General features: G+C 46.3%; 2 protein-coding genes across 2 annotated transcripts in view; one reads left to right on the top strand and one right to left on the bottom strand.

The window, feature by feature from the left end:
• LOC141047073 (uncharacterized) overlaps positions 1–25,964 on the top strand; it is a 503,490-nt gene that overhangs the window by 195,073 nt on the left and 282,453 nt on the right. The window lies entirely within an intron of this gene.
• On the bottom strand, positions 11,802–14,037 carry LOC141047081 (uncharacterized). The gene has a single exon (XM_073542028.1). The coding sequence runs from the start codon at positions 13,883–13,885 to the stop codon at positions 13,067–13,069; it is 819 nt and encodes a 272-aa protein (XP_073398129.1). The 5' UTR covers positions 13,886–14,037; the 3' UTR covers positions 11,802–13,066.

Genomic DNA, 25,964 nt, shown 5'->3' on the forward strand with positions numbered 1-25,964 from the left:
TATGGCTGCCACAAAATTCCCGCCGTTATCACTAACTACCTTGCCTGCCTCAAGATGTAGACTGCCCAGCCATGACTCAGTTTGTCGCTGCAAGTAGTCGGCCAGTACCTCCGGGGTGTGTCTGTTGTCACCCAAACACATAATCTTCAACACAGCCTGCTGATGCTTACCACTAACTGTTCGATAGTGGGACACCTCGTGTGCAACACTGGCAGCTGCGGAAGGAGTGCTCATGCATCTGCGCTCTGTGGACGAGCTTTCGCTTCTGGAGGAGGAGGGTTGAATGCCTACAGCCAACTGTTTCCTATACCGTGGGCTAGGCAACACTGTTCCACCGCCGCTGTCCCCTGTGGACCCTGCATCCACCACATTAACCCAGTGCGCAGTGATTGACACGTAACGCCCTGGCCATGCCTACTGGACCATGCATCTGTTGTGAGGTGCACCTTTCCACTCACTGATTGCTTGAGTGCATGGACAATGCGGTCTTTCACATGTACGTGGAGGGCTGGGATGGCTTTTCGCAAAAAGAAGTGTCGACTGGGTATGTCATAGCGTGGTACTGCGTAGGCCATGAGCTCGCGGAAAGTTTTGCTTTCAACCAACCGGTAGAGCATCATCTCTAATGAGATTAGTTTGACAATGTGGGCGTTCAAAACCAGTGTACGCGGATGAGAGGATGAGTACTTTCGTGTCCTACTCAGAGTCTCTGGTAGGGTGAGCTGGACTTGAGAGCTGCATATGGTGGAACTAGCCGTGGACATGGCGGACTGAGAGAGGGTTGGTGATGGTGTTGGTGGTGTTGCTGATGGCCTAGATTCAGTCTTTCGTAGCAATAACATTGTGATTCCATGACTGCTTTGCCCTTGCGACGACACTTCGACATTTGCTGCTGGTGGTGTGCTAACCGGTGGGCTTACAGTGGGGGAAGCGATGAAGCGTTGCTGACGACCTTCATTCGGAGCAGGTGCACATGTGGTACATGAGGTTTGGTAGTCCGTCCACGCTTGCAACTGCATGGTGGTTAAATGTCTAAGCATGCAACTGGTATTCAAATTTCTCAGATTTTTCCCTCGGCTAAAGGTCTTTGCGCACTTCTTACAGATAACTTTTGCCTGATCATTAGGATTTTGTTCAAAAAAGTGCCACACTGCACTCTTCCTACTATTGAAGACATTTTGAGGCCTTGCACGCTGTGCTAATTTGACCGTCTGGCCAAGCTGTCCTGCAACTCTTTTGGTTTTTGTAACACGTTTTTGGACTGCTACGGTCCTGCCAGATAACAGCTGTTGCAATGTCGTTGCCTGCTGCGGATCCTCCTCCTCCTCTTCTGAGCTATTGGCAGCGGCACCCTATTCCCCCAATGGATGCCAATCTGGGTCAACAACTGGGTCATCCATCACCTCCTCTTCAATTTCATGTGCAACTTCCTCTGTCACCGTGTAAGGTGGCATAGTATGCGGGAAGGGGCACCTGAGTTTCATCAGGGTCTGATTCTGGCTCAGTACACTGCGAAGACAATGTAGTGCTCTGAGTGAATGTACCAACAGAAAAATCTAGCAGTGGCTGTGCATCAGTGCACTCCATGTCAGAATCATCTTGGACTGGGGAATTCACGATTTGACTTGCTAACCCAGGCATGGTATGTGAAAAGAGCTCCATGGAGTAATCTGTAGTGTGGCCTGCCGCATCCTTCACTTTTTGTAGGGGTGAAGGACACAAGGAAAGGTGTTGTTCCTGACCAGGGGCCTCCACTGACGACTCAGTGCTTTTATTTTTTAGCTCCTTTTGGATAAAATATTTAGGCTTACTGTGCGCTGCTGAGATCAGGATAAAGTCACCACATGAGAAACTTTTAACTCTTTATTCCCAACGCGTTTCAAAGTGAAAAATCACTTCTTCTTCAGGGGATGACGACTACATGTCATCCCCTGAAGAAGAAGTGATTTTTCACTTTGAAACGCGTTGGGAATAAAGAGTTAAAAGTTTCTCATGTGATGACTTTATCCTGATCTCAGCAGCGCACAGTAAGCCTAAATATTTTATCCAAAAGGAGCTATATTGGCGGTCACGGTTGTGAACCTCGGGCGTGCAGCAGGCTGACATTGATTTACATGCTTTTATCCGCTCTGGGAAAGGTGAGTAGATTCCATTGAATTTATTCCATCTTCCACTCAGATAAGACCCTATTGCGCTTTTTCTTTCCTTAGTTTTATCCTGCTTTTATTTTTTGAAACTTCAGAAGAGGAGACGAGAGAGCTGGAGGCTGTGTCAGCAATGTAAGCCAAAACTTGTTCCTGAAGCTCCGGCTTTAAAAGCGGTTTACCTACTCCCAGAAAAAAAAGCCTTCGAGGCCTTGTGGAGCCAGACGATGACGCAGGCTCAACACCTCCTGCCTTAGGTGCTATTGTGCTTTTGCCACTACCAACAGATGCACCACCAACACCACCACCATCAGGACCAGTTGGCAACCCCCTCCCACTTCCATGGCCTGTTCCACCATACTTCCTCATTTTTGTGAAAATGTACCCAAAATACCACCAGCTATATGGTACTGTAAAACAAGGTAGAAGGTGCATATAGTATTGGTGAGAATTTGAATCTCACTAGAGATTTGAGTACACTGAACTATTGTCTCAGGCCCAGTAGAGATTATACCTCAATGTAACAGGCTGAAATTGGATGGTGTATGACAAGGTGGAGGGTGTATGTAGTATTGGTGAGAATTTGAATCTCACTAGAGATTTGAGGACGCTGAACTATTGTCTCAGGCCCAGTATAGATTACACCTCAATGTAACAGGCTGAAATTGGATGGTGTATGACAAGGTGGAGAGTGTATATAGTAATGGTGAGAATTTGAATCTCACTAGAGATTTGAGGACGCTGAACTATTGTCTCAGGGCCAGTAGAGATTACACCTCAATGTAACAGGCTGAAATTGGATGGTGTATGACAAGGTGGAGGGTGTATATAGTAATGGTGAGAATTTGAATCTCACTAGAGATTTGAGGACGCAGAACTATTGTCTCAGGCCCAGTGTCACGGTCATGTGTCTCTGGACGCAGCGAGTACCGCAAGGTGAATCCATGACACGCGTGACCCTGGATATACCGCCTCTAGTAGGGCGAATTTAAATAATAAAACGTGCAGCTGGATACACCGCCTCCACCTGGCGAATTTAGGTAATACATGCTATATATACAGGAGTCTGGAAACCCCGCCACCAGTAAGGCGAATTTAAATAATAAAGGGGAAACCTGGGTAACAATAACAATGGTGGACCCTGCGATAGGGAATAGGGATGTGGAGACCTCCTGTACTCCCCTGAGCCAGTGTCCCTGCACTCCTAATGTTCCCTATGCCGATTCCGCACCGGGCGATGCATGTGTACCTCAAACCCTGACTCGCCCTGCACCTAAACCCTCACTAGGGAATTGGTCGGTGTGGAAACTAATCCCACCACTGCACTAAACACACATAAGGGAAAATGACAATACAGGGGGAACACCACTTAGCTTTGCTCTGTTGCGTATTCTCCTAGCAACAGAGCCCTTCACCTGCGTGCATCTTCTCTTCCAACCGGATCCATCACCATAACCGGATCCATCACCCTAGTGCAGCCTTGGAGCAGAGTCCACCACCAGTTGCAGCTGCCCAGTAAACAGAGTCCCAAAGATGAGTCCAGCTTCTGCCAAAAAGTCCAGCATGCTCGAGTCCAACTTTTCTGCCAAGAAGTCAAGCATGCTTGAGTCCAGCTTTCAGCAACCAAGTCTAGCATGCTGAGTGCAACTCTCACCATAGTCGCCACTCCACCAAGCCATGCAAGCACTTCCTGCTGACACCATAAACTGCGACTCCACCACACCATGCCAGCACTCCTTGCAGACTCCATAGCTGACTCAACCCCTCTGTCTGGGCTGCCCAGGACTCTCATTCAGCTCCTTCATCACCCAGGCTTGCTTCCCAAATGACGAACTATCAATATCACCAACCCCTCATCAAACACACCTGAAACTCTTTTATAGAGCCTCACACCTGATTTGTAATACGTGCACATTAAAACTAAAGTGTAATACCACTCACCACCACCGGGGCAACTTAGAACAAACGACACCATGTGTAATAATTCTAATGGCCACCGGGGACAATCAACCCACTTTGGCACCAAGCCAAAGGAAAAAAAGTTCACTTTGTCCATATACTTGTCAGATCCACCTTGGATCATGACGCCCAGTAGAGATTACACCTCAATGTAACAGGCTGAAATTGGATGGTGTATGAGAAGGTGGAGGGTGTATGTAGTATTGGTGAGAATTTGAATCTCACTAGAGATTTGAGGACGCTGAACTAGTATCTCAGGGCCTGTAGAGATTACACCTAAATGTAACAGGCTGAAATTGGATGGTGTATGACAAGGTGGAGGGTGTATATAGTATTGGTAAGAATTTGAATCTCAATAGAGATTTGAGGACGCTGAACTATTATCTCAGGCCCAGGAGAGATTACACCTCAATGTAACAGGCTGAAATTGGATGGTGTATGACAAGGTGGAGGGTGTCTATAGGATTGGTGAGAATTTGGATCTCACTAGAGATTTTAGGAGGCTGAACTATTGTCTCAGGCCCAGGAGAGATTACACCTAAATGTAACAGGCTGAAATTGGATGGTGTATGACAAAGTGGAGGGTGTCTATAGGATTGGTGAGAATTTGAATATCACTAGAGATTTGAGGACGCTGAACTATTGTCTCAGGCCCAGTAGAGATTACACCTCAATGTAACAGGCTGAAATTGGATAGTGTATGACAAGGTGGAGGGTGTCTATAGGACTGGTGAGAATTTGGATTTCACTAGAGATTTTAGGAGGCTGACAATCATGCTCTCAGTCCAAGTATGGACGCAGGCAGCCTAATAAGCAGGACTGCTGCACACACAAAAGGGTGGAAAAATGAACGCTTGGTAACTGTGCAGAAAAGGGAAGAAAAGTATTTTTGCTTTTAAAAAAGCAGTTTGCACAGCAGTGTGCAAACAGCAATACAGCTATCATGGAGCCTTATAAGGCACCCTAATAACCAACAGAGCTGATGCACAAAAATATAGCCTCCCCTGTCACTGCACACAAAGTGTTGTGTTGTAAGTGGAAATCGCTAACAGCAGAAGCAGTTTTTTTGTTCTTCTTCCCTGCCTAATGCCCTCCCTACAGAATCATCAGCAGCAGCAGCTCTCCCTATGCTAAGATCGGCAGAAGTAAGATGGCGGACGGTGTGCTTGCCCTTTTATACCCCCTGTGACGCCCCACAAAGCCAGCCAATCACTTGCATGCCCTTCTCAAAGATGGTGGTGACCGATGCCTATGTCATCGCGTTGCCCACAGTGTGCGTCCTCCATCATTGGCTGAAAAAGGGCACTGGAAGCATCTTTTGAAACGCGACTTTGTCGCTCGGGTCGCCGACCTCGTGGCCGACCTCACGCTATGGTCGGGTTTCGCTTCATGAAACCCGACTTCAGCGAAAGTCGCCGACTTTTGAATTTGACCGACCCGTTTCGCTCAACTCTAATTACCACCCTTTGTTTCCTATCCCTGGGCCAGCTCTTAACCAACTTACACATATTTTCCCCTATCCCCATTGTTCTCATTTTGTCATGATCTCAGTGCGGGTTTGACTCGCACACGTGGGGTTAATGTTTGGAACCAGTGCTGATGACTGGCATTTCTGGGGTTAAAGGTTGTGATCCCGGTGCAGGCTTACCTGCACACCTGGGGCTATGATTGTGGCCTCTCCCTGGTTCTGGGGGAGGCTTCTTATAGCCTCAGGACGCTCCCATCCCTGTCAGTTATACTTTCGCCCTTGGCATTGTGTGGTGACCCCTGAGTGTGTTTGTGCTGTGTTCTGGTTACTTGATTCTCTGTGTATGACTCGGTCTGTTCCCTGGATATCGCTTTGGATTCTGCCTGGTACCTTATATGTCTGTTTGGTTTTGATCTCTGCTTGGCCCTGATTATCCGCTCTGTCTCATCCCTGGTACTGTACTGTGATCCTGTGTATGACCTTTGGCTTTGTCTGACCTCCCATCTGTTTATCCCTCCTGTACCTCGCTGGTCTGTACTGTGCATGACCTCTGCTTTGCTTGGACTCTGAGTTCTCTTCCTTCTCTGTGTGCAGGACGCTAAGCCCCACCCCCTTGCAGTCACATGACCATTCACATGACCATAGGTCCTATGCTGGCTTCCTAAACTTCAGCATCCACAGGTCCTGTGCATCGGTACTTTCTGGCTGTACCTGACCCCGGTACCCCTACATTGCGGGTGAGTCACTGCTCGGCGGAGGCTGCATGCCGGCGCTGACACTCAGGACACGCGCACTGGCTCAGTGAGCAAGTACAGTGCGGTGTTCCTGACATTATAACTGACCATTTCAGTTTTTTTTTCTTCAGAAAAAAAAAAAAAAAAAAAAAGGAGTGTGTTATCCTCATGGATCCCATACAAGCCTTGGCTGATCAGGTCAAGCACCTGACCCAAATGTTCCATAAGCTCAATGTGGAACAACGCACGATGGCCCATACCCAGCAACAGTTGGTGGTTACTGTGCAGGGGGCTGTCGATGCAGGGGCTTCTAGTTCTGGGGGTAGGGATGTGTCATTAGCATCCCCCGAATCTCCGGTCAAATTGCCAGACTTTTTCTCAGGGGACAAAAAGGAGTTCAGGTCTTTCAGAGAAGGATGCAAGCTTTTTTTTTCTCTAAGGCCCCGCTCCTCCGGGGATGAGTTCCAGAGGGTGGGGGTCATTATTTCCCTACTTCGGGGGGCTCTGCAAGCATGGGCTTTCTCTCTGTCTTCCTCTGCTCCTGAACGTATGTCAGTGAACACATTCTTTGAGGCCCTCGGGCACATTTATGATGAACCTGACCGAGTGCGATTGGCAGAGGATATGTTGATGAGTGTCTGTCAGGGGAAACATTCAGCTGAGTGGTTTTGTTCTGAGTTCCGCCGCTGGGCGGCAGAGGTCTCTTGGAGCGACGCCACACTCCGAGGACTCTTTCGCAGAGGCTTGTCCGAGCGGCTGCAGGATGTCTTGGCGTTACATCCCCCACCTAACTCTCTTGAGGACGCCATGACCCAGGCCGTCCGGATGGACCGCAGGCTGCGGGCCAGAGGGGTGATGCAGGTGGATACTCCATTATTCCCCAGTGGAAAAGAGACTGCCCCTGAGCCCATGGATGTAGGCGCCCTCTCCCTGAAGGATACGGAGAGGAAACGCCGGAAGGACAAGCAGTTATGCTTTTACTGCGGTAAAACGGGACATTGGAAAAGGGAGTGCCCGAATTGCCCGTCTTCAAACCCGGTCGGCGGGAAACGACTAGGTCTGGGTAGTCAACGGGGAGGCTGCTCAGACCCTCAGGTACCATTTTCCTCGTTTTCTAAAGTATTACTGCCTGTGGAACTATTTGTGGACGGTAGTTCTTTTTCCTCTACAGCCTTCGTCGACTGCGGATCATCTATTAACCTCATTGACTCCCAATTGGTCACACACTGCAAGATAGGGACAGTTAGGCTCAAGGTTCCGATCAAGGTGATGGCCATTGACTCATCTCCCCTCACTAAGGAGGGAATTCGCTTTATGTCTGATGTGTTTTCGCTCAGAGTGGGCGCTATTCATGTGGAAAACATAAGTTGTTTTGTGCTGGACAATCTACCTGCAGGGTTGGTGTTGGGCATGCCCTGGTTACAACGCCATAACCCAGTTATTAACTGGAAAACAGGGGAGATTGTTCAATGGGGGTTTAATGATTTTGAGTTGTGATAAATCCGCACTGCTGGTTGAACCAGTTAAATCTGTGTCTGTATCATCTGTCGAGCTGGAAGGTATTCCGGAATGCCTGAAGGACTTCGAAGATGTATTCTCCGAAAGCGAGGCCGAGACGTTACCGCCACATAGACCCTTTGACTGCGCTATTGAGCTGGTCCCGGGGGCTAAATTACCCAAAGCCCGTCTGTTTAATTTGTCTGGTCCTGAGCGCTTGGCTATGAAGGAGTACATTACTGAAAGTCTGCGCAAAGGACACATACGTCCTTCAGTCTCACCTGTAGCGGCAGGTTTCTTTTTTGTAAAGAAAAAAGATGGCGGGTTACGTCCCTGTCTCGACTTCCGGGAGCTTAATCAAATTACTGTACGGAATACGTACCCCCTTCCGTTGATTCCCGATTTATGTAACCAGCTATCAGGGGCAAAGTGGTTTTCTAAACTTGACCTTCGGGGGGCATATAATTTGATAAGAGTCCGGGAGGGGGATGAATGGAAAACCGCGTTCCTCACGACCGAGGGACTATTTGAAAATTTAGTCATGCCGTTTGGTCTTACCAACGCCCCTGCCATATTTCAGAATTTCATCAACGTGGTATTCTCGGATCTCATTGGTCGTTTTGTCGTTATCTACTTAGATGATATTTTGATATATTCCCCCGACAAGTATTCTCATTTGGAACATGTACGAACTGTGCTCCAAAGGCTTAGAGAAAATTATTTGTATGCCAAATTGGAGAAATGTGTATTCTGTGTACAAGAGTTGTCCTTTTTGGGGTTAATTGTATCCGGTGAGGGTTTTCGCATGGACCCCAAGAAGGTGCAGGCCATTGCGGATTGGGTGCAACCCCGAGATCTTAAGGGCCTTCAGCGCTTCTTGGGGTTCGCCAATTATTACCGCAAATTTATCCGGGGGTTTTCGCAAGTGGTCAAACCTCTCACGGATCTAACATGCAAAGGTGCGGATGTGAGAAATTGGTCCTCGCTCGCAAAAGAGGCCTTTGCAACGCTGAAAAAATGTTTTATGTCTGCTCCTGTGTTAGTGCAGCCAGATCCGTCCAAACCATTCGTCGTGGAAGTGGACGCCTCTGAGGTGGGGGTGGGGGCGGTGTTGTCCCAAGGGCCTGCCACTCTAACCAACCTCAGGCCATGTGCTTTCTTTTCCAAGAAGTTCTCTGCTGCGAAAAGAAATTACGACGTAGGCAATAGAGAGCTTCTTGCGGTCAAATTGGCGTTTGAAGAATGGAGGCACTTTTTGGAGGGGGCCAGTCACCCGGTTACGGTGATCACGGATCACAAAAATCTGTCGTACATTGAGTCTGCTAAAAGACTAACGCCCAGACAGGCCCGTTGGTCACTTTTTTTTTCCCGTTTTCAGTTTACGATTACATTTCGTCCAGGGTCTAAGAATGTCAAGGCTGACGCCTTATCACGCAGTTTTCAGCCGGTGTCGCCCCCTGAACCACCGTCCTCCATTCTTCACCCTGGGGTTGTGATAGCAGAGGTCTCATCTGAATTGGAACGGGAGATTCTGGGGGCCCAGTCGCAGGCCTCGGCGGCCAAGCCGGAGGGGAAGTTGTTTGTCCCAGAGCAACTTCGCCTGAAACTCTTGCAGGAGTTCCATGAATCCAAGCTGAGTGCTCACCCTGGTATTTCAGCCACACGTCTGGCGGTGGCTAGGATCTTTTGGTGGCCTACCCTTGGTTCGGACATAAAAAAATTCATTGCTGGTTGTGGGGTCTGCGCTCATTCTAAAAGCTCTCATAGCCGGCCGGCAGGGGAGCTGATACCCTTGGCAGTGCCCGAAAGGCCATGGACTCATTTATCCATGGATTTTGTTACCAATCTCCCTCCATCTAAGGGTAATACAGTGGTATGGGTAGTGGTGGACAGGTTTTCTAAGCAGGCTCATTTCGTACCCCTGTCCGCACTACCGTCAGCTGAGACGTTGTCCAGGTTGTTTGTGCAGCATGTGATCCGGTTGCATGGGGTACCCCTGAATGTGGTGTCTGATCGTGGTGTGCAGTTTGTGTCTAAGTTTTGGCGTGCTTTCTGCAAAAAATTAGGTATGTCTCTGTCCTTTTCGTCTGCATACCATCCTGAGAGCAATGGGCAGACGGAGCGCACTAACCAGTCCCTGGAACAGATCCTCAGGTGTCTAACCTCTGCTAGGCAGAATGACTGGTGCGATGCACTGCCGTTGGCTGAATTTGCCTTCAATAGTCGGGTGAGTCAATCCACTGGTAGGTCCCCTTTCTTGATTAACTATGGGTTCAGTCCTCATTTTGGTGAGTTTTCTCATCTGGATTCGGGGTGTCCCGGGACTGAGGATTCTGTTCAGCGGTTAAAAGATACATGGGCAGAAGTCCAGCGGCGTATATCTAGGTCTCAAGGCAGGTATAAGTTTTTCGCGGACAGGAAACGAACACCTGGTCCCATGTTTCGGGTGGGAGAGAAAGTTTGGCTCTCCACGCGAAACATTAAGTTAAAGATTCCGTCAGCCAAGTTGGGACCCAAATTCATTGGCCCGTACAAGATTGTGGAAAAAATCAATACAGTGGCGTATAGGCTGTGCCTTCCACCCTCTTTCAAGATCCCTAACGTCTTCCACAAATCTCTACTGAAACCTTTTGAAGCAGTACGGGGAGACTCCGAGTCTGCTGCTCCTCCGGTTTTGGTCGAGGGGCAGGTGGAGTACGAGGTTGGTCATATCGTAGATTCCAGGTTGGTACGGCGGTCGGTACAGTACCTGGTTCATTGGAAGGGGTATGGACCAGAGGACAGGTCCTGGGTACCAGCCCGGTTGATGCATGCTGATCGCCTGGTGCGGGCTTTCCATGCTAAGTACCCGGGCAAGCCTGGGGGTCCAGAGGCCCCCCGTTGAGAGGGGGGTACTGTCATGATCTCAGTGCGGGTTTGACTCGCACACGTGGGGTTAATGTTTGGAACCAGTGCTGATGACTGGCATTTCTGGGGTTAAAGGTTGTGATCCCGGTGCAGGCTTACCTGCACACCTGGGGCTATGATTGTGGCCTCTCCCTGGTTCTGGGGGAGGCTTCTTATAGCCTCAGGACGCTCCCATCCCTGTCAGTTATACTTTCGCCCTTGGCATTGTGTGGTGACCCCTGAGTGTGTTTGTGCTGTGTTCTGGTTACTTGATTCTCTGTGTATGACTCGGTCTGTTCCCTGGATATCGCTTTGGATTCTGCCTGGTACCTTATATGTCTGTTTGGTTTTGATCTCTGCTTGGCCCTGATTATCCGCTCGGTCTCCTCCCTGGTACTGTACTGTGATCCTGTGTATGACCTTTGGCTTTGTCTGACCTCCCATCTGTTTATCCCTCCTGTACCTCGCTGGTCTGTACTGTGCATGACCTCTGCTTTGCTTGGACTCTGAGTTCTCTTCCTTCTCTGTGTGCAGGACGCTAAGCCCCGCCCCCTTGCAGTCACATGACCATTCACATGACCATAGGTCCTATGCTGGCTTCCTAAACTTCAGCATCCACAGGTCCTGTGCATCGGTACTTTCTGGCTGTACCTGACCCCGGTACCCCTACATTGCGGGTGAGTCACTGCTCAGCGGAGGCTGCACGCCGGCTCTGACACTCAGGACACGCGCACTGGCTCAGTGAGCAAGTACAGTGCGGTGTTCCTGACACATTTTATGTATACCAAAACTCCTGTGGCTATATGTAAATCTATGCTGTTGTGGAGGGTCTGGCCTATATGCCCTTTATTGTGTGACCACTTGCTGTGTACAATATTTCTGCCTCCATTCTAATATTTTTAATTGTTTGTATCCAATAAAGAGAATATTTGTTATGGGACGTTTTGACTGCTTTCATTTTTTTCTTAAGCTTGCTTCTTTGCAGTTTGTCCTGCAATTGTCCGTTTAAGATACACATGGTTAAAGGATAGATGGCAATTTGCCCTATTACTGTTATAATCATTTCCTATCCACATGTGTCATGTTTACTACTATACATGGTAAAGACACAGCCAGAATAAAGTCCTTTATTAGAAATAATGACTACAGTGTAGAGTATAAGTTCTGATAGTATTCATGAAAAATGTTATAAATGGTGTCCGGATGCGCTGATACCTTGCCTGTAGAATCTTTTATGGAAAAAATTGTATTAAATGATTCGCAATATTGTTTAGACAGGTTTTAGTTATTTGAATTTTTGCTAAGTTTCCTCTAAAACAAGACAAAAAAAACACCCTTGGTGGTGTATTACTAATGAGATTAAAATCAAAAACTTCTCTGCACTATATAGTTCTGTATTTATTCCTATAAGATGTCATCCACACTAATCCCCATCAATTTTGCAAATGCCTGCTTGATAAATTGAATGGTTAGTCACACATAGCAAAACTGCAATAAAAAAGATATATCCAAAACAACAAACGCATATCGTTAAACATCATACACCATGCAATGAAAATTCGTTAATCCAATAGCCGTAGTTGATAAAGTGCATACCACAGTTGGCAGGCACAGTTCGTTATTTACCAAGACCAATTGTTAGTGGAGCTGTCCATATAATTTTCGTTGATTTTAGTTAAACCCTTTGTAGGGACATTTCTTTAATGGTTACAAGCCACAGCTGACAGACACAGTTCAATAATCGTGCACAGTTTTGATCTTCATGTTGCCTTAGCCACAGGACAACAAAATAAAGTAGCATTTAATCTTGTGTCAGTTCTATGCAGCATGGACTATAAAGTCATGTGTCAGTGGCTTTACATTGATGCTTGCAAATAATGACGCACGGTGTTAAACTTGTAACACAAGTAGATATCCTTGTGGGAAATACCTTACATCCACATGTCCACTGGTAGAGGGAAGATACTCGCAAGAGCTGGTGGAAATAAGTCTCAAAAGTTCACTGCAGCACACCTCAAAGCAGGGAGCCCCGGCCGGTGACTCACCAGATGTGGTTCGTGCCGCGTATAGGAGTAGTCGGCGTGTAATGTCACTCATTGCTCGTGTATGGAGTCCCAAAGGGTCGTACTTTCTCTTACACTTTACGGAGATACGGCCGTCTCCTACAACAGAGGGTATTGCCCACATTCTGAACATGAAAATGGCTTCTCCTATGTGTGCGTTCTCTGATGTCTAACAAATTCTGAATTACAGTTAAAACATTTCCCACATTCTAAACATGTAAATGGCTTCTCCTCTATGTGGGTTCTCTGATGTGTCACGAAACCCAATTTCTGGTTAAAACATTTGCCACATTCTGAACATGAAAATGGCTTCTCCTATGTGTGCGTTCTCTGATGTCTAACAAATTCTGAATTACAATTAAAACATTTCCCACATTCTAAACATGAAAATGGCTTCTCCCCTATGTGACTTCTCTGGTGTCTAACAAGATTTGATTTATTTGTAAAACATTTCCCACATTCTGAACATGAAAATGGCTTCTCCCCTGTGTGGGTTCTGTGATGGGTAACAAGAGTTGCTTTCTCTGTAAAACATTTCCCACATTCTAAACATGTAAATGGCTTCTCCTCTGTGTGGGTTCTCTGATGTGTCACGAAACCTGATTTCTGGTTAAAAGATTTGCCACATTCTGAACATGAAAATGGCTTCTCCCCTGAGTGAGATCTCTGATGTTTAACAAGAGTTGTTTTCTCTATAAAACATTTCCCACATTCTGAACATGAATATGGCTTCTCCCCTGTGTGAGTTCTCTGATGTGTAACAAGAGATGCTTTCTCTGCTAAACATTTCCCACATTCTGAACATGTAAATGGCTTCTCCCCTGTGTGAGTTCTCTGATGTTTCATAAGACCCCTTTTACTTGTAAAACATTTTCCACATTCTGAACATGAAAATGGCTTCTCCCCTGTGTGAGTTCTCTGATGTCTAACAAAACCCGATTTCTGGTTAAAACATTTCCCACATTCTGAACATGAAAATGGCTTCTCCCCTGTGTGAGTTCTCTGATGTCTAACAAATTCTGAATTAGAGTTAAAACATTTCCCACACTCTGAACATGAAACTGGCTTCTCCCCTGTGTGACTTCTCTGGTGTCTAACAAGTTGTGATTTCTTGTTAAAACATTTTCCACACATGGAACAAGAAAATCTTTTATCTGCTGTGTGAATTTTTTTATGCTTAAGACCAGACTTTTCAAGGGGAAAACTATTTCCATGTTCTGAGCGCGAAAAACAGCTTTTTTGCTTTAGGAGCAATTCGTTTTTTAATACTTATTTTGTGACTTTGATTTTCCTTAGTAGTCAGTAATGAATCAGAGGACAGGACCTGTTTCATAGCATCAGATGACAGATCTTTGCTGTGAAGGGATGGAGTAAAGGCATTCACTTCATTTGTATCCTGTGGTATATTATCATCTGATTGAAAATCTGAAGATGTCAGCTGTTCCTCTGATCTCCTGGTACAGTCATCTGCCAAGAAAAAACAATTATTTTTTAATAAAATATCCTTAAATGTAATATTTTTCTACATAAAATGTCTAAAAATGGCAAGTTGTGAAAACGAATTATTCATCAGGACAATGACAGTTCACAGTCTAATAAAAAACCTTATAGGATGAACCAGTGGATTGTGGTGCTCAACTGTTTGTGAGATGAGAAACTGTCACTTAAATGCTATTTGGCTTATGATCGCATGCCAAAGGGGCTGTCAGTACATAAATCGGAATCTGTAGATATAGGTGATAGTCACCCTGACTGAATGGGATAATATGTTTAAAACCTTTCCTTTATCACTGAGAAAAGGAAAAAACAATTGATGATAGTATCTAAACTATATGGCAAATTAAGATCATATAAAAGTCATCCTGAAATTATGAATCTATCCAGAAATATTAGAAATAGAATACAAAGCAAGGAAAAATAAATTGTCCAAAAAAGACATGGGAAATTGGACGGGATGTAATACTAGAATGTTGGAGGACAGATACAGTTTTCTAAACCTTAGATGAAATTGAAGGCAGTCCATCTGCGATATCAGAGTAAATGTTCTCTATCCTCTTATCATCAGATATTGAGAATACACCATCTCAGTTGCCACTGCCCCAGAAAGATAGTTCTATCAATTCAGAATTGGATACTGCCCTAACCACCCACATGAGAACCTGTCATCATCAGAATCCCCTTGGTATAAAGGTATGGGGAATCAGACATGTCATTTCGGGCCATAGAAAGGGCGACTTGGATAAAATGTTGCTACCATTGGAGACAAATTGCATTTTTCGCTTTAATACGAGTCGCCCTATGGGTATAAATGAAGGCTTTACATATACTGCCTTCCTCTGAAAATACACAGACCTTCTTTGAGTATATATGTCCCTTGTAGACTAAGTGCAACCCTGTAAAGGGGAAAAGCACTGTCATGAAAATCATTAATATTTAAATAGTAAAGGAAATTGATATTTGGTCTGAGTCCCAGTAAGAGATCTAACCATATGAAGCTAATGACCACCTCTTGCAGGATGGACAGACTTATATAAGATCCTCCGAGTTTAAATAATACTGAGTAAAATCCTTTCCATAAGGTCCTACCGGTAACCTTCTCTAAACCACATATAATGCAGAACAACGGTCACTCTAAGTGTATGGACGGTGCCCACATGAGGCACAGTAGGACTCTATGTAAATATCTAAAATTATTATCTTATCCTTTTCTTGTTCCACATAACTAAGTTTGCGGATCAATAATCACAGTTAAATAAACCCCCAGTGGACGTATAAAAGAGCTTTTAACAAATCTAAAGCAGGAGATATATATAATTTGTGTTGGGACCTGATTAGTATGATCATAATATATGATATTGAGCCCCAAACATCATCTTATTTGCACCGACTCAGGTTGCATTTGATGCAAGGAAGGGGCGTGGTATAGATTACATCGGACCCCCCTGGTGGAGATGGGTTGCCCTCCCAGGGCAGTGGGGTACTCAGTACCGAGCCCAATGAGCTTCAATGGGAGATGTCACGGCAGCTGGGACCCGGCCTGTGGCCCTGGACGCCCATTGTGAAAAGGGGAAAGTGTATAAGTGATTTGTGACGCCACCTGTAGTGTTCGGCAATGAAGATGTAAGCCGACGCTGCAGACAGATCCTCTGGGACAGATGGTGTGGTGCAGCAATGATGTTATAGCCCTCCACAGGCAGGGCTGTAGTCCCAGGGCAGAGTAGGTGAAGTGACATTTAAATGGTGTAGTGTCGGACGCAAGGGATGTAGCAGTGCTGGGCGGGTTGGCGCAGGAATAAGTGGAGGACACCAGGGCATATAGTTCCAAAGCTTTACTCACAGTCTGTTGCAGGTACAGGTGCCCGCATCCGTGCCGTGTCCTCCGGGTCAGGAGCTCAGCCAACTTCCAGGCAAGATGAAGTACTCCTTTCCAACACTCCGCCAACATATGTGCCTTTTCTGAATGCCTCCTCTTATAGCGCCTTTGAATGAAGTACTCCTAGTACTGAGTTACACTGGAGTTCCTCCTGTCAGATGTTCCTATGAACTCTACTTGTACGGCAGACGGCTGTAGCCTGCTTCGGGGACTCCTTCTACCTAGTCCCGGCTCACTATCGTTGCTGTTGTGCCCCCAAGTCTTGTGTGGGAATAAAGTGGTCACTACTTCTATTCCTCCGCTGTCTGCTGCAGGACCATTAGTATCCATACAACCTCGGGGACCGGACCCCAGCCTTGCGCTTAGAATTTGGGAAGGGCTCTCTCTTCCAACCCTGATCCTTAGTCCTCTTATTCTCCTTACGTTCCGTACTAATCGTTCTTTCCAATGGAGGATCAAACGTCTTTTTTCTGTCTCTTTCCTGTGCCAGCAGACCCAGATCACTGTGGCCTGCTGCAGCACTTCCTTCTTCCATCCCTCTCCCGGGGATCTTCTCTGTCTCACTCTCTGTCCTTCTACATCCTCACTCACTGACTGAAAGACTGACTGACTGACTCAACTCTTCCTGCTCTTTTATGTGAACTCAACTCCACCCACCTCCCAGCACGTTTCGTGTTCCAAGCAGGGAGCCACCAAGGGGTGCTATGCTACACTCCAAGCAGGGAGCCGCCGAAGGTGCTTTGCTACACTACTTTGTGGTGTGGGGTGCAGGTGTTGGAGTGTGGTCAGGTGCCTCCACCTTACCTGAATGGTGGGGTACCACACCTCAGGAGGAGGTGCAGTACCTCTGTGGCGACTGAACCCTCAGGGGCGCCACATACCCCTCCCGTTAAACACAGCACGTCCGCGGGCTGCAAGAAAACAGAAGTTGACAAATACAGGAACATACAAAATATTTGTAATGCTAATAAACAGTTCTTATCTAATCTTCTCAATATGAGAGGCGCTGTCTCTTGAACGTTGCAAACAATTTTAACTAACTATCTATATCTTACTACAGTACCTAATTAAAAAGTGCTATTGGCAGTAACTGACTACCACTTCAAGTATCATCATCGACACATTTTCTACTTTCTTTTATTATTAACCCTAAGTGATAACCGCTGATGCCTGGTTCATCACCTGCATTTTTCAAATCTTCATCTTTATTCCAATTTTCTTTATTAAAACATTCCTATTAGTCATGGTTATTAACTAGATTCCATATAAAAGCTATTCTCTATTAATACTGTCATAAGGCACATTATAAAATACTTCACATCAAAACTCCAATAATTCTTGTAAGTGCTGGACACCGCTCCCAGCCGGGATCTCTTGCAGTGTCCTTTTGGTAGGAACCATGCTCCACGATGAGGTAGTTCTTATTTAGAAAGGACCTATGTAAAACCAAGAGAGGGCACCTAAAGAGGTGCAAACTATGTACATGACAGTTCCGGATGATCCAGCGTCTATGATCTCCACAGTTCAGTAAAGAAAACGCTGAGAATAAAACTGGGCAACAAAACTGGAAACAACATGATGCAAAAAAAAACCAAAAATAACTTTAAAGCACAACGGTGCAAATACCCTCCTGGGTAACAGAGTTAGTTATCTGGAATGTTATGGCTAGTTGTCCCCTCCTGGGGTTCTGGAAGCTGGTTGCTTGGGCTGCTTCCAGGGGAGATGCTCTGGGTGTCTTCATCTACAAATTGCAGGTATTCCTTTTCTCCATTTGTTGTCACTGGCTCAGGTGGAATGGCAGCGCTTGTCATTGCTACCGGTATGGATTGCACATCAGCTGTTGCTGGTGGTGGTTCTGCTGCCAAAAAGTCAGCAAGGGCGATAGCCGGTACCTATAGATGCTGCTCTGCGATCCCAAGTGGTACCACAGTTGGCTGTACTACGACCGGTTGTTGCGGGCTGGATGTCATTGGAGTGCCACCACTCAGGGTCTGGGTAATCACCGGACCGTTTCTGTCCACAGGCACGGCTCCTAGTACCAGGATCATGCCAGGGGCGGCGACCATACCTGGTGCTTCACGGTGATGTTCTGACTCCTGCTTAGGTACCGGGTGGCGAATGATGGCAGCCGTGACCCCTGGAGTGGGTTGATGAATGGCCAGTAGCTGCATCCGTGTCGGCACAGGATGGGGCATGCCAGTAAAAGCCTCCACGGCCGCGCCAGCTCCGGGCTGGGACTCAGCTCCTGCCCCACAGCCTCCAGAACCCTCATGTACCTTCTCCTGGCAGGCCGCATCCAGTGACAGCACCGGCCTGGGGGTGGTGGCGGCCGCTGTAAAGGGTGTTGCAGCGGCCGTATGCTCTCCAGGTGTTTCTTGGGGGAGGATGGCTTCTCCCCGCCATTTTCTCCTGGCTTTCGCGCTCCTTCCATCATGGCGTTCTCTCCTTCTTCCTGTCTGGCCTCTTTTCCTGCCACCGGCTCCCGCTCCTCCTTCTGGGGGCGGCGTCTTCTTCCTACTACTCCATACCAAGCCAGTATACGAACCCCTCGGGGGGTGGGCCATGTTGCTGTCGCACAGAAGTTCAGACAGGGGAGGCCCAGGACTGTTCACGCTCTTTTCTTAGGACCACCCATGTTGTCACGCCCTCCTTCACCACTCTGGCGGCCATTTTTAGCATTCATTTTACAGTCTATCAAATTGGGTCTTTTGCACATTTCCACAAACTTTTAAGTCCAATAAATCGTAGGCACACAGAACCCGGTGGCACCGGGCTTCGTCATCCTGTTCGTGACGCCAAGTTGGGTCGCCCTCCCAGGGCAGTGGGGTACTCGGTACCGGGCCCGATGAGCTTCAATGGGAGATGTCACGGCAGCTGGGACCCGGCCCGTGGCCCTGGGCGCCCATTGTGAAAAGGGGAAAGTGTATAAGTGATTCGTGATGCCACCTGTGGTGTTCAGCAATGAAGATGTAAGCCGAGGCTGCAGACAGATCCTCTGGGACAGATGGTGTGGTGCAGCAATGATGTTATAGCCCTCCACAGGCAGGGCTGTAGTCCCAGGGCAGAGTAGGTGAAGTGACACTTAGATGGTGTAGTGTCGGGCGCAAGGGATGTAGCAGTGCTGGGCGGGTTGGCGCAGGAATAAGTGGAGGACACCAGGGCATATAGTTCCCAAGCTTTACTCACAGTCTGTTGCAGGTACAGGTGCCCGCATCCGTGCCGTGTCCTCCAGGAGCTCAGCCAACTTCCAGGCAAGATGAAGTACTCCTTTCCAACACTCCGCCAACATACGTGCCTTTTCTGAATGTCTCCTGTTGTGAGTTCATTTTCCCCTTCACCGTCGATGTCTGATGAACTCCCTCTTCTGGTGAAGGAAGGTAGTGAGGCTGATTACCAAACACCTAATCTGGTAGATGATGACTGGGTAACAGGAAGTTCTGACTGGATATAAGGCAGCCGACGCCCTTCTGAGTCGTTGGTGATTTCTCTGCTGGATTCTTGGAGACCAGTCTGATTCCTGCTTCCCAAAGATAAGTTTTTGCTCTGCTATTGAACTTATTTGTTTTGTTTTGTTTACCTTGTTTTTTGGAGTTCAGCCATCCCCGGTCGGGGGTGTGCTGAGTTCCATTTTTGTCTCTGATCAGTTTGTCTCTTTGCTCTGTCTTCAGAATTTACCTGAGTGCTGATATAGTCTTTTTGAAGTCCTAGCAACTTCAGGGCCTGTTTTTCCTATCAGACGGTTGGGACATTTTTTGGTAGGGTTTTTTACGGATTGCAGACAGCAGCTTTTCTATCCTGTCCTTTTTAGTTAGCTTGGGCCCCATCGTTTGCTCAACCTATCTTTCTATCTGTGCTGGTGTTTTCATCTTGCTTCACCGTCATTATATGTTGGGGGCTGCCTATTGCTTTGGGGTCTGCTCTGGGGCAGTTTAGATTTCCCCTTTCTTTCTTTAGGCCTATTTAGTTCTCCGGCTGTGATCGAGGGGTCTAGGGCATCGTAGGAACCCCCCACGGCTACTGTTAGTTGTTGTGGATAGGATCAGGGGTCTGCAGTCCGATAGCTACCAACCTCTCTGGTTTTCTGGACTTAGCTTGTATTTTTGTTTTTTCCTCCTTCGGTGACTCATTCATAACAGAATCAAAAAAACCCTACCAAAAAATGTCCCAACTGTCTGATAGGAAAAACAGGCCCTGAAGTCGCTAGGACTTCAAAAAGACTATATCAGCACTCAGGTAAATTCTGAAGACAGAGCAAAGAGACAAACTGATCAGAGACAAAAATGGAACTCAGCACACCCCCGACCGGGGATGGCTGAACTCCAAAAAACAAGGTAAACAAAACAAAACTAATAAGTTCAATAGCAGAGCAAAAACTTATCTTTGGGAAGCAGGAATCAGACTGGTCTCCAAGAATCCAGCAGAGAAATCACCAGCGACTCAGAGGGGCGTCGGCTGCCTTATATCCAGTCAGAACTTCCTGTTACCCAGTCATCATCTACCAGATCAGGTGTTTGGTAATCAGCCTCACTACCTTCCTTCACCAGAAGAGGGAGTTCATCAGACATCGACGGTGAAGGGGAAAATGAACTCACAACAGTCTCCTCTTATAGCGCCTTTGAATGAAGTACTCCTAGTACTGAGTTACACTGGAGTTCCTCCTGTCAGATGTTCCTATGAACTCTACTTGTACGGCAGACAGCTGTAGCCTGCTTCGGGGACTCCTTCTACCTAGCCCCGGCTCACTATCGTTGCTGTTGTGCCCACAAGTCTTGTGTGGGAATAAAGTGGTCACTACTTCTATTCCTCCGCTGTCTGCTGCAGGACCATTAGTATCCATACAACCTCGGGGACCGGACCCCGGCCTTACACTTAGAACTTGGGAAGGGCTCTCTCTTCCAACCCTGATCCTTAGTCCTCTTATTCTCCTTACGTTCCGTACTAATCCTTCTTTCCAATGGAGAATCAAGCTTCCTTTCTCTGTCTCTTTCCTGTGCCAGCAGACCCAGATCACTGTGGCCTGCTGCAGCACTTCCTTCTTCCATCCCTCTCCCGGGGATCTTCTCTGTCTCACTCTCTGTCCTTCTACATCCTCACTCACTGACTAAATGAAAGACTGACTGACTGACTCAACTCTTCCGGCTCTTTTATGTGAACTCAACTCCACCCACCTCCCAGCACGTTTCGTGTTCCAAGCAGGGATCCACCGAAGGTGCTTAGCTACACTGCTTTGTGGTGTGGGGTGCAGGTGTTGGAGTGTGGTCAGGTGCCTCCACCTTACCTGAATGGTGGGGTACCATACCTCAGGAGGAGGTGCAGTACCTCTGTGGCGACTGAACCATCAGGGGCGCCACAGAGACACGGCTCATGCGCTGATATTGAAGGCAGACGGGTTTACTGAAAGCCGACGAGCTGCAAGGCTGTAATGATAAGCGCATGAGCACAGTTTTCTGAAGCGCAAATGGATTGAACAGTCTACAGGAAAACGGAGAGAGAGGAGGCACTGGAGAATGACGCCGCAGTCCCCCAGAACTAATCTCCCCCAGGTAATTAGTAAAATCTACAAGGTGAGATGAGATGGGTAATAAAGTAAGCAATAAGATTGGCTCTCATGGTTCTCCCCCAATGAGGGGTTAGAGATGGCTTGTATATGTGTGAAAACCAATCACAGGACAGATGACCATCTGATACAGCAGACCATGAGTACCTATTAGTCAGAAGAGAGAATTATGGGCTTTGGTAGTAAAAGACAGAGAATATTGTATTGGCTGACCTGTGGAAGTGATGCAACAAACAGAGGTGATGAAAGGTCTGGTTCGGTCCCAACAGCTCATTATAGCCTTATTCCCCTGTAGACACTGCAAGGCGAAACATGTTGGGGAGGCTAATGGCTGTTCTATTTTAACTATGACATAGTGGGAATAACCGAGACATGGTTAGATGAAAGCTATGACTGGGCAGTTAACTTAAAGGGTTACAGTCTGTTTAGAAAGGATCGTAAAAAATCGGAGAGGAGGAGGGGTTTGTCGTTATGTAAAGTCTTGTCTAAAGTTCACTTTAAGGGAAGATATTAGCGAAGGGAATGAGGATGTCGAGTCCATATGGGTCGAAATACATGGAGGGAAGAATAGTAACAAAATTCTCATGGGGTCTGTTACAAACCCTCAAATATAACAGAATTCATGGAAAGTCTACTACTAAGGCAGTTAGATGAAGCTGCAACCCATAATGAGGTCCTTGTTATGGGGGACTTTAACTACCCGGATATTAACTGGGAAACAGAGACCTGCGAAACCCATAAAGGCAACAGGTTTCTGCTAATAGCCAAGAATAATTATCTTTCACAATTGGTGCAGAATCCAACCAGAGGAGCAGCACTTTTAGACCTAATACTATCTCACAGACCTGACGGAATAACAAATCTGCAGGTTGTTGGGCATCTAGGAAATAGCGACCACAATATTGTACAGTTTCACTTGTCTTTCGCTAGGGGGACATGTCAGGGAGTCACAAAAACACTGAACTTTAGGAAGGCAAAATTTGACTAGCTTAGAGATTCCCTCAATCTGGTGACTGGGACAATGTCCTCAGAAATAAGAATACAGAAAATAAATGGGAAATGTTTAAGAACATCCTTAATAGGCACTGTAAGCGGTTTATACCTTGTGGGAATAAAAGGACAAGAAATAGGAAAAACCCAATGTGGCTAAAAAAAGAAGTAAGAGGGGCAATTAACAGTAAAAAGATAAAAAGAAAGCATTTACACTACTAAAGCAGGAGGGCACCGCTGAAGCTCTAAAAAACTATAAGTAGAAAAATTCTTTATCTAAAAAAATAATTAAAGCTACCAAAAAGGAAACAGAGCAGCACATTGCTAAGGAGAGTAAAACTACCGTATATACTCATGTATAAGCCGAGATTTTTCAGCCCCTTTTTTGGGGCTGAAAGTCCCCCTCTCGGCTTATATACGAATACCTCGGGGTCGGCGGGGGAGGGGGGAGCGGGGGTGTCACAGATCATACTCACCCGTCCTGGCACTCTCTGCAGCCCCCTCGCTTCTCCACTGTCTCCCTTCCTGCCTTCAGCGGTCACGTGATACCGCTCATTAAACTCATGAATATGCGCATATTCATGAGTGGTAATGAGCGGTATCATGTGACCACTGAAGGCAGGAAGGGAGACAGTGGAGAAGCAAGGCTGTAGAGATGTTCCAGGATGGGTGAGTATAGCGATATTCACCTGTCCTCGTTCCCACGCTGCTCACCGCCGTCTGCTGCTTCCTGTGTCCGTGATGTTTAGCCAGCAGGGGGTGCGGTGACATGCTTAGTGCGCGCTGTTCCCTCTGCTGGCTGAACAGTCACTGACAGAGGATGCACAGACAGTGGTGAGCAGCATGGGAACGAGGACAGGTGAATATCTCAGGTGTCGGGTCCTGAGCAGGAGAGGTGAGTATGGCATTTTTTTTGCAGCAGCAGCAGCATATGGGGGCATAATATATGGAGCAGCATATAGGGCATACTCTATGGAGCAGCATATAGAGGCATATTCTATGGAGCAGCATATGGGGGCATATTCTATGGGGCAGAGGACGCACAGACAGTGGTGAGCAGCGTGGGAACGAGGACAGGTGAATATCTCAGGTGCCGGGTCCTGAGCAGGAGAGGTGAGTATGGCATTTTTTTTTGCAGCAGCAGCATATGGGGGCATAATATATGGAGCAGCATATGGGGCATATTCTATGGAGCAGCATATGGGGGCATAATCTATGGAGCAGCATATGGGGGCATTCTATGGAGCAGCATATGGGGGCATATTCTATGGAGCAGAATATGGGGGCATATTCTATGGGGCAGCATATGGGGGCATATTCTATGGGGCAGCATATGGGGGCATATTGTATGGAGCAGAATATGGGGGCATATTCTATGGGGCAGCATATGGGGGCATATTCTATGGGGCAGCATATGGGGGCATATTGTATGGGGCAAAATATGGGGGCATAGTCTATGGGGCAGCATATGGGGGCATAATCTATGGAGCAGCATATGGGGGAATATTCTATGGAGAAGCATATGGGGGCATAGTCTATGGGGCATTTTATGGGGGCATAATGTATGGAGCATCTTATGGGGGCATAATCTATGGAGCATCTTATGGGGCCATAAACTTTATGGCACATTATATGGGGCATATTATTCTATGGAGCATCTTATGGGGCCATTATTAACCTTTGTGCAGCATTATATGGGGTGTATTTTGTATTAGCATTATATGGGGATATTCAAAAACATTTAACCTACTGATCTCTCAATTTATTTTACTTTTATTGGTATCTATTTTTATTTTTGAAATATACCAGTAGCTGCTGCATTTTCCACCCTAGGCTTATACACGAGTCAATAAGTTTTCCCAGTTTTTTGTGGCAAAACTAGGGGGGTCGGCTTGTACACGAGTCGGCTTATACACAAATATATACGGTAATCCCAAACTGTTCTTCAACTGTAACAATAGTAAAAGAATCATAAGTGAAAGTGTAGACCCCTTAAAAAAAATTGAGAGGAAAGAATGGTTGTAGATGACGAGGAAAAAGCTCATTCATTAAACACCTTCTTCTCCACGGTATTCACGGTTGAAAATGAAATGCAAGGTGAAATGCCAAGAGACGTAGAAAACCCTATATTAACTCCTTTACCTCCAAGGGTGGTTTGCATGTTAATGACCGGACCAATTTTTACAAATCTGACCACTGTCCCTTTATGAGGTAATAACTCTGGAACGCTTCCATGGATCCCGGTGATTTTGACAATATTTTCTCATGACATACTTTACTTCACGTTAGTGGCAAAATTTTTTTGATATGGCTTGTGTTTATTTGTGGAAAAAAAAAAGAAATTTTGCAATTTTCCAACTTTGAATTTTTTCTTGCCCTTAAATCACAGAGATATGGCACACAAAATACTAAATAAGTAACATTTCCCACATGTTTACTTTACATCAGCACAATTTTGGAACCAAATTTTTTATTTGTTAGGAAGATAAAGGGTTAAAGTTGACCAGCGATTTCTCATTTTTACAACACCATTGTTTTTAGGGACCACATCACATTTGGAGTCACTTCGAGGGGTCTATATGATAGAAAATACCCAAAAGTGACACCATTCTAAAAAATGCATGCCTCAAGGTGCTCACAACCACATTCAAGAAGTTTAATAACCCAAAAAAATGTACTTCAGATCCAATTTTTTTTATTTTATTAAGGGTAACAGAAGAAATTGGACTATAAAAGTTGTTGTCCAATTTGTCCTCAGTATGCCGATACCCCAAATGTCAGGGGGAACCACTGTTTGGGCGCATGGCAGAGCTCGGAAGGGAAGAAGTGCCGTTTGACTTTTTCAAACTAAAATTGTCTGGAATTGAGATCCATAACCATAACGTTAACCACAAACCTAATCCAAATCCTAACTTTAGCCCCAACCCTTCCCCTAACTTTAGCCCCAACCCTTCCCCTAACTTTAGCCCCAACCCTAACCCTATCTTTAGCCCCAACCCTAATCCTAACCCTAGCCCCAACTTCAGCCCTAACCGAAAAATGGAAATACATTTTTTCTATTTTCTTATTTTTCCCTATCTAAGGGGGTGATAAAGGGGGGGTTTGATTTAATATTTATAGTAGGTTTTTATGTTTGGCAGCTGTCACATGCTAAATGATGCTTTTTTTTCAACACATTTTGAGAGCATAATTTTTACATATTTTGGCCCACAGACTCATGTGAGGTCTTGTTTTTTGATGTTTTTATTGGTACCATTTTCGGGCACATGACATTTTTTGATCAGTTTTTATTA

The sequence above is a fragment of the Dendrobates tinctorius genome, unplaced genomic scaffold (genome assembly GCF_039654945.1).
Source record: "Dendrobates tinctorius isolate UK_male_01 unplaced genomic scaffold, ASM3965494v1 ptg000126l, whole genome shotgun sequence".
Lineage (NCBI taxonomy): Eukaryota > Metazoa > Chordata > Amphibia > Anura > Dendrobatidae > Dendrobates > Dendrobates tinctorius.